Below are 9,910 nucleotides of genomic sequence, written 5' to 3' on the forward strand. Positions count from 1 at the left end.
CTTGCGATTTTTTGAACGACGTGCTTCGATGAAGAAAATTTAATAATTTCTAGTGGAAGCATATATTCTCTTAACAAAAGAGACTCTCTCTCTCTCTCTATTATCATAGATATTACATTTATATAATATTACATAGATATAACATTTTATCATAGATATTACAATGCTCTACTAGATAAGTGTCTTTAACTTTGACCTTGAATTTCAAGGTCGGAAGGTCAACAATACTTTTATATTTCATCGTATTCTACTCGTCACAAGGATAAAAAGTGTAATAGAATCCATGGGTTAAAACTCGATCGTTCTCTTAAAAAGTAATGATTTTGTTTCATTATCAAACTGATTTTATTTATATTACATTTTCATCCCTCAGTCAGATGGAGTTTATACAGTGTGCTATTGACGAAAATAGTATAAATAAAATCAGTTTGATAATGAGAAAGCTTTATCATAAATTTTTAATCCTTTTTCATCCTTGTGACGAGCAGAATAAGATGCAATGAAAAAAACATTGATGACCTTTTGACCTCGAAATTAATTTTGCGGCAGCTTTCTTACACGAATCTCCACCAAACCGAGAGTGTCGTATAATTTAATCGGCAAGGCTATTTACCTGATCTCACTGCCAACAGTGTAGGAGCTTCTGTAGAAGCCTTGCAAGTAATCGTTCAAATAACCAACAAACTTGAGATGCACAAAGTACTGCTTGCCCCTTTTCAACGTGTCTGAGGTTTTAATCACGTGAAACTGCCGTTCGGTGTCGTTCTTCTGCCCGACTATTCCGATCGCTTTGGTCGTGTTGCTTGTGGCAGAATATTCTCTGATATTCGTGAAACTTTCATCGATGGCCATGCTAACCGCGTGTAACGTAATGTTTTTCGTATCCTCGGTTACGTTCACAAGAATCTTCACCTGAAAAACATCATTATTCGTTCGTATTTACAGTGATTTGGAGTAATATTCGAACACTCTTAATATCATTATTCACGATATTGTCTACATTACTAAATATGTTGGTATCATATCAATAGACAGCGGATTTTTATGCAAAATAATTTTGTACCTGAATTGCAACAAACTAGAATGCAATGTAAACATATTTTGTTTTCCAATATGTTTAATACGTTGAAAATAATAGAATCGTATTGTTTAATTCTCCTAATGTTTTCACTCTTTTAAGTTTACACCTACTAATTTTTGTCATAAATGCATCAAAAATCCGCTGTGTCTACTAATCAATTACTAAACCTTTAACTATTCCATGAGGTGTTATATCAATTTCATATCCATAAAATGAAAAAAAAATAATTATAATATAATGGAATTATTCTAGGTCGGAAGAAACGTTTAATTTTCGAGTTACAATTAGAATAGCTCCGAGAGCAAAGTGTTAAAAACAATAGCCATTTTTATATCGAATAGAATTTTTTCGAAAAGCTAGAAAGATCAACTTACTCAGCTGATGCGGAAAAGATATTTCGATATAATCGCAATTGATTGGGTTCGAAAATTGTGAAATATTGAAAATGATTGAAATTATTATTGAAAAAGATGTCTATCTGGGCTACATTTTTTCTCGCATTGATGAAGCAAATGAAGTTTGCTCTGTAGGAAGTAAAAGTGGTTTCCCGGTCGCCAGACAAAATCGTTTAGAAGAGGAAGTGCTATGCGTACCTCGCCATGGTAGGTGAAGTTTCCCTCCCATATAAACGGTATCAACCTCAGCTCGTAACTATGTGGCAGGACCGATCTAGGCAATCTGACGTCCAGTTTCTTCTTGACTGAAAACTCCGTGGGGAACATGCCGCGCGGCTCGAATACGGAATTCCTGAGACCGTTGCACGATTTAACGAGCTTTTCCTCCAAGCACGGGGCGAAATGATAGACCAACAGTCCCGTCACTACCACAGACGCCAGGAATGCCGCGCTTAGAAGGAAACCACCGCAAGGTGACACCGTGCATCCTCGTTTCCGGCCGAACGTTGTCGTGTGATCATCCATCATTCCTAAAACCTCGCGGGACTGGGTCATATCATGTGGAGACCTGGAATCATTCAAACACATTCTTCTTATAGGGTATAAATGCACCTTTTAGTTGCGGCTGTACGTTTTACCACGGTATTTTTTCCCATGGAGATTGAAATAAGGCGAAGTGGGGTAAGTGCAGACTGATTTTTGTAAAGTTTGAATTTTAAACTTATGTATTTTCAGTCTATGTAAATTCTCAGCTATGTAAATACGTAACGCTGCCGGTATCAAACGCTTTGCACAGTTACAGTAAGGAGCATAACTGATTCCACACACTTTAAATCAGAACAACTTTATTTATGAATGGACCAAACGACTTCAATTTCTCTGTAAGGCTAAAAGAATTAGTTTAGTAAATGATGTGTAAAAAGTATGTTGAAAAAATGCATTTGGACGGAATTGTGGAAAACATTGTAATCATTGAAACATTATTGCTTTTAAATAATAATGAAAACCCATGAAATCAAACTTGGTTATTGAAATTGACTCGGATTCGTGCGTATATGTATATCGAACTTGATCCCGTCCCTAGGTATAACCCACCGTGTCTTATTCTACAGGCATAGGCAAACATTATTAGCGTCTGTGATGAAATAGACGCCGCGCGCCGGCTGTCATTGGATCATTGTTCTGAAGAAACTTCCTGCCCAGAGTAAACAGGGTGAAGGTAACCGGTCATTAAAAGTAATTTCACGTTCACAAGAACCACGTCAAGGAAACGAAACGTCCAGAAAGGATCTTTGCAATTAGTCGTCGCCTCTTATTGACAACGAATCAATTAAATAGGTGTTGCAATCTCAATGGAATCAATCTAAGGAAACATCGATTGATTCGATCGCCGGTAATGAATTCTGGCGTAGCTGTCCGCCATTGCACGGGATAGCCGTAAGGTCCATGGTTTGTTTAATACAATACAACAAAGTCTAATATCTAATCTACAAAATGTTTACTGCGTACATTTAATACTTATTTTACGCGAGTACCAACCTCAAAAATTTCACGAAATTGAAGTAATTTATTTAATGAAATAAACTTCTTCTCTTTCAAACTTCTTACACTTTTCAAAAGTAAATTTGGTACACTGATTGTATTCGTGCGAAAATTCATTTTCAAATCTGAATAAATAATTGTCTCGTATTTTTGGAAGACGTGTTCACATTAGTACTAGTCCATCTTTATTCAAGTATGCGTTTTAAATAATTTATTTAAATATATTTTTTATTACAAAAACTTTACATACAATAATTACGAATAAAATTTATTAATGTAGAGTCTAAGACTGTCTACGATTTGATTATTAGTTGCGATTACTTCTAAAATTAATTTATTAGTTGAAAATAACATAGTAGTCAGGGACTTTATTTTTCCACTAGGCTAGGAAGTTTACGACTGCTGTTACATTTCCTCTCTCCGATACCAAAGGTACAGGTAAATTCCTACGGCCTACGGCATGTCGTCGCTGTGAAAACTTCTCAAGAGTTGTCTGGCACTGAGAGATGTCGCAACATCGATTACGCCTGTTCGAACCTCTTACTTTTTATGTTGTGTCAAACTCACTCTCTCTTATTGTTTGTACCTGACCAGGATATATTTTCCTATTACAAGGTCTTCGTACAACGTATACGTACACACTGGCCTTGAAAAAAATAATTCGATTGAACAAATCGAGCGTCTGCCATTGTAATTATTTATATTTCCAATCTGGAAAGTATTAACTCATTAACGGTAAAAGCAAATGCAATGATCAGACAGCGCATTTTATGCATTTATGGCAAAAATGAGTAGGTGTAATTTAAAATAGTACAAATTTTAAAAGTGTTTGGTAAGAAAGAAAATAAATTTCGAAAAAATATGAGAAATTGCTATTATTATTTATTCAGCATTATTTTTATTTTCAAATAATAAGCTATTTGAAATTGCTCTTGTTTATTCAGCATTATTTTTATTTTTAAATAATATGCTATTTGAAGTTGCTATTATTTATTCAATATTATTTTTATTTTCAAATCATAAGCTATTTTTGAAATTGCTATTAATTATTCAGTATTATTTTTATTTTCAAATAATATGCTATTTGAAGTTGCTATTATTTATTCAATATTATTTTTATTTTCAAATAATAATAATAATAACGGTGTCAAATAAATGAATTCAAATGGGTATTTCTTACTTTCATTTCAAATAAAATTTGTCCAGGTCTGCACCGACCTATCAATGTGTATAAAAAAGCTTCATGAATTATTAGAATTCACAGAAAAAAAGCAGAACAGACCAAATCAGCTTGGCTCAGTAAATTAATCGGTTTTTACATATTCACTTTCCAATGGCGCAAGTCCTGATACATAAGAGATCATTTCATAATCAGAATGTACGTGGAATGTATACGGAATGTAATTCAATGTAAAAACTACGGAATATATATAAACGATGATCTAGTTCCATAGACAAGTTATGCTACCGTAAGATAATACATATATACAATGAAAATTAGGTAAAATATATCACTGTTCATTTGCCCTTACGTGTTTGTTTACATGTGTTTCTAAGCTCCGATGATAATAAGTTTGCACGTTTGTTAAACATTTTTCGTGAACATTTTACACAACGTGCTTATTGACAGCAATATTAATTTAATGAATTATTATTAATATCATGTGAATTCTTACAAGATTACTATCGCGTTTATAATATTTTTTGAACTATACCTACAACTACTGATTAAATAACCGGCTTATATACTGTATTTTGCAAGGATTGAAATTGTAAAAGATCTTTTTATGGGAAACGATTAAATAAACTTTTCGTATTCAAGCTAGAATAATAAAAATTGTGCAAAATCTAAATAAATTCCATCTTGCCATTTTGATAAAGTAACGCATACTAACCCTCTTTTAAAATGCTCGGTACAACTACATAGAAATATTAAATTTTCACAAGTATATTCCATAATCTAATACCATTTTTCAACTAATATTTTTTAGAGTGAAATGTAACATTCACGTGGCGAACCCCTAACGGGTCAAATTTATATCAAAGCACAAACAAATTGAATTCAGTAAAATTACACAGTCATTCCCTAAACTCAGTTTTTATATTAATATCTTATTTATAGTTATACTCTCAATAATTGACGGAGAATTTTATAATGATTGTGTGACGAGTAACATTACAGTCAGAACACAGCACGTTACATTTACTAATTCTAAGTTAATTCTTAAGTGAAGAAAGTAAAGCAGCAAATCATTTGTACAGTCTGTAAGGATAAACAATGTTCATCTTTAAACAACTATTTCGTTCACTATCAAATCTTCGTCTACCTACCATTCACAGTCAGCCGCCGACGATTCTCGGATGTATAAAAATTCTTGCGAAGAAATAAAACAATTTTGAACAAACGTTAACAATCACCGAACGTCGTTTCGGAAGCCGTTAGCGTTAGAAGAACGTCGGATCGCCGATTATGACACCGGTTCGAACGATCGAGGAGGAAGATCGACGCGAATCGGCGCGAGAATGTTCCGCTCCGGGCCGTGGTTAGCGCGCGACTGGCAAGGATCTCGTAGCATTCCGGCTTCGAAACTTCCTCCATCCTCTCCTTGCCATCCGAGCTTCCTGTCCTCCCCATCTCCCGCTCGCCGAGCCTCCCGTATCACCTTCCGTAAGTAACCTTACATCCTTCCACCTGCATACCGTCTTCCGGATCCTGCGAAATCATACGATCGACAGGACGCCACAGGTTCGATGAATCCTGGCATCAACGTCACCGTTTCTTTCTTGAACCATCGCTCTTCGCCTTTGTCTCTTACCTGGAGCTGTCGATCTCCTTTAATTTATATCTCTATATCTCTATATATCTATATATAATTTATATAATAATCTCATTTAATTTAATATTTATCCTATAGTGTGTTTACATAATGCTAAAAATATCCAGACGACTCAAACGAGTTTCATTATCCACATCAGAGGTTTACTACATAAAAGTTTATGTAACTGAAAGAAATCGTTAAATTTATTATTACGTGTATGGACATCTGCAGAGAAACAAAATTATGGTAAAAGCAGCAGCAAGCGTACTTGCAGCTATCGTTAATTTACGTAATATTAAGAACACATATTTCTTGAACAACAAACTTTTGTTTGTTGGACAACAAACTAACAAAATTTTGATAGGTCATGTTGGATACCATATGTTGTATAAAACACAACGTTTATATCGTAATCTATTGTCTTAATTGAATTATCAAGGCCTTTGTCAATTTATGGTTACACACAAAGTCCAATAAAACAAACGAAATTTATATAAATTATTTAAAATATCAAGAACATAGTATAAATCTAAACCTATAATTTAACTTACACCAAACATCACGCTTATCCAACAGTTAAAATTGGCTGATGTTACAGTCATTAAGAGAATTTGCTTCTACAGGATGTGATTCACATCCAACCATAATTCTTGGATCTTTCATTTATTAGAAACGATGAATCGTTAGTCTCATCGTCTCTTCTCATCAGCCGCGAATCCGTCATCAAGAAACTATGACGCACAAGGCCAATAGAGTTTTTATTTTCCTTGTGTATTAACTTAAGAAAAAAACTTTTCAATTGTTTGCAAAACGGCGTCGACCATTTTTCTCCGTGCGTCTGGCGACGTCGTAAAACGGTTCCCAAGATACTGCGTGACGAATAATTAAAGTGACCTTGAAATTCAGTCATAGTGTCATTCTTTGCGCACGCCAACTTTCACGCTTCAAATTTGTCAACCTATTCTTTTCAGTTAAATCGTTCCTGTAATGTCAATTATATTTAAAACTTGCAGATTATGTCTTAATCGCACACATTCTGTTTCCATATCTTAGAACTTAGGATCTTAATGTGGAGTCTAAATCAATAAAAAAAGGAAATTGCACGTTGAAAGTATAATTACTTGAATTTCTTTTCATTAAACTTGTTATCGATATATTTCGATTGTGATTATTCATTTTATAAGGCGTGTTTATTTATGTACTACACATTCCTTCTATTCCGGCGCTATTTATTCTTGGTTTTGAAATTCCAATTAATTGGAATTACAGGGGGCACAGGGGATTTAATCTGTGATTGATAGAGTAGCGGCACGAAACTGAAGTTCAGTTAGTAAGTACCCAATATTCCTCTAAATCATCAGGAGGTGGGTAATTGATTCAGGCGCGTGTCCCCAATTGATTGAAATCGTCTTTGATACCCGTGGCGACTCATGATACGTAAATCGTCCGTCACGCGAAGCTTCCACACGGAATTTGACACGAAATATTTCTCGCAATTGCTGCCACTTGCACATTAATTGCCTATAATAATTAACGAACTATTTTCAGAATGAAATATAATGATAGTCACTATGTGTGTTCAATCGAAACATGTAATTTGTACCATAAGAAAAATAAGGGACACACAAAACAAAATAATTGATAAGGAAAAGAACCTTATAGGATATCTTATAGCGGCTGAGAAAATACATTTGAATATGTTTAAGTCGTTAACAAGATGGAATAAAACAAAAAAGTTTTCCCGATAAAAAATAACGATGACCTTGAAACAACTATTAAAAAATAACCGGACAAAAGAAATTGTTCTTCTACGATATTTCTCCTTCGATACCATTTAAATTATGCTATAAATATTCTTTTTTTGCCATTAAAAATAAAGGAGATATTTAGGTGGCCTCCTTCAGCTGAGACACCCTGTATAATTTATAACTGGTACTATATTTCTGGGACATCCTGTATAACAGGAGCACAACAAATCTAGTGCAATTAAAGGAATAATTCCAGAATAGAGTTAGGCCCTTCTATACCATTGTTGTTAATCGTTTCGAACTTATAAACCAGTTAATCAATTTCGATGAAATTGTTAACATGTATCGTAACTTGTATAAATCTACAAAACTGTTTTCTTAAATGTTCGTTACGTGTCGAAATGGAAAAACTTGTGTAACGTGTACGATTTAAGGTGTATGCGATCAATTATATGAGACTTAATTCATTGACAGAGTACGTGTGTTACAACGATGGTTACTTTGTTTATTTAAAAAAAAACGTTCTGTCTGTTTGACGACATTTCATATGCACCTAACAGACAAGGTCTGAACGAATCCTCGGAATAAGAAATTTCGAGTAGAAAGGAAAGTAATCGGATAAGAAACAATCTGCTTGAGGAGAAGGTTTCTCCTCTCTCGCCGAGAAGCTTGCTTCCGACCGGAAGAAGCCCGCCGAATTTCATGTCTGCGGCCGAAGAACGAATCTCCTTCGTTCGCTCGGTTCGCGTTCGTTACAATAGTTGATGGCGGTGTTTTGTTCCGTAAGAGTACACCACAATGAACTGTAACCCAACCAGGTACTGTGTAGGTGGAGCACGTCCTGCATGTAGGTTCGAATTACGGGCACATACTCACTGGATTTTCGATTCGCTCCTATCCAGCCCTCGAGAGCTTCCCCAAGAAGGAATTTGATATCTTTCCCTTCTACCTCGATCGCTTAAATATGTCAATAAACAAGAAATACAATTTTTCGATGAGGACGACGTCGCTTATCATTCTTGGGAATATTTGGGACGCCAAATGACAACACCTCGTATAATGTCTAAAGTAGAAATATACACGGTGTCTCAAAATTCCTTCAACATCCGGAAATGGGAGGTTCCCGTGATCATTTGAAACGACATTTTCCGAGTTATTAAGCGAATTATTAACGAAAAACACGGACCAATCAGAGCGCGGCTATAGCGGATTGATTCTGGCTCGACCAACGGCGAAAAATAACGTGTTATTACATCAAATGTTCAAAATGTTCAAACCTACCACGAGGGGTCAAATGGCCCATTTTACCACGTTTTTATTAGCTCGCTTTCTTGTCTGTCTCTCTGTCTGTTTGTTTGTTTGTTCGGTACAAATTTTGCAATTGATTTTAAACTAACTTCCCGATGAGCTAGAGACTTGAAATTTTTAGATTTTTTATTTGACGATTATTGAGATTGTGAAGGTGTTTTCATGGGGATTGATTGAATACATTTTCTCTGAAATATATATAAAATATATAAATAAATTTAATCTTGTTATTTTTATAATACCATAAACATTAGTCAGTTTTGATGGTCGGTAGGTTTAGGCGCCTCAAAGTTGCCGTTCAGGTACGAATGGTTGAAAACCGTGTTTGCCATATGTGGAGCGATATTATGACAGTGCATTATGTCAGTGTATTAAAGATTTCAATTAATTTCTAGCATATGTGCGAGAGTCGAGTGAAGAAGGTCAGTTATCTGTCTCGATAACACTCCGCTAACTGGATAACTGTATCCATGTCATTACCCACTTACCTCTCGGTTCCTCCCTCTCCTCTACTTCTACATAGTACTCGTGTTCATAAAATAAATCGCATAATCGGATAACAAGTGCTGCCTCCTTGCTACTTGAATGAATAACGCACGTTGACTTCAGTCTTGAGCCCTGTTTAAACTTCTTCTTCCTTATCTTGTTTTCCACGTTTCAAGAAACTAAGGAAAATTACTATTAAATGTTGCTCGGGTGCGCACTATCTTAATTTCGATCACCTAAATCTATGAAGCAGTAGACATTTTACATAACTTTTCCAGGTTTATCAAATTTTGAAAAATATTCCGAATTTTCTCAACGTTAAAAAACGTTCTTACCATAATCTCCCTAGTTTTCCCATATTCTGCAAAGTTTCAGCTTTAATTTTAAAAAATTTTCATCGCTCTACCTCATTTCTATCGAAAGTTCTTTGATTTTGTCTCCGATTTGGACGAAAGGTCCCACTGTGTGCCGTAGCTGCACTCTGATTGGTCCGCGTTTTTCGTTATTAAATCCTTAACGGAGTCGCAAAGA

General features: G+C 35.0%; 1 protein-coding gene across 2 annotated transcripts in view; it reads right to left on the reverse strand.

Moving 5' to 3' along the window:
* LOC143214622 (aminopeptidase N-like) overlaps positions 1 to 9,910 on the reverse strand; it is a 43,524-nt gene that overhangs the window by 11,401 nt on the left and 22,213 nt on the right. Inside the window, exons 1-3 of one of the 2 annotated variants that reach the window (XM_076435891.1) lie at positions 5,350 to 5,842; positions 1,675 to 2,044; positions 614 to 912 (exon numbers count right to left, since the gene is read on the reverse strand). In XM_076435891.1, coding sequence (XP_076292006.1) covers positions 614 to 912; positions 1,675 to 2,031 — 656 coding nt within the window. In that variant the 5' untranslated portion in view covers positions 2,032 to 2,044; positions 5,350 to 5,842. Of the gene's footprint in view, positions 1 to 613; positions 913 to 1,674; positions 2,045 to 5,349; positions 5,843 to 9,910 lie in introns of those variants that run through there. The other variant, XM_076435892.1, reaches the window with a different exon arrangement.

This window comes from Lasioglossum baleicum, chromosome 12, assembly GCF_051020765.1.
Source record: "Lasioglossum baleicum chromosome 12, iyLasBale1, whole genome shotgun sequence".
NCBI classification, from domain to species: domain Eukaryota; kingdom Metazoa; phylum Arthropoda; class Insecta; order Hymenoptera; family Halictidae; genus Lasioglossum; species Lasioglossum baleicum.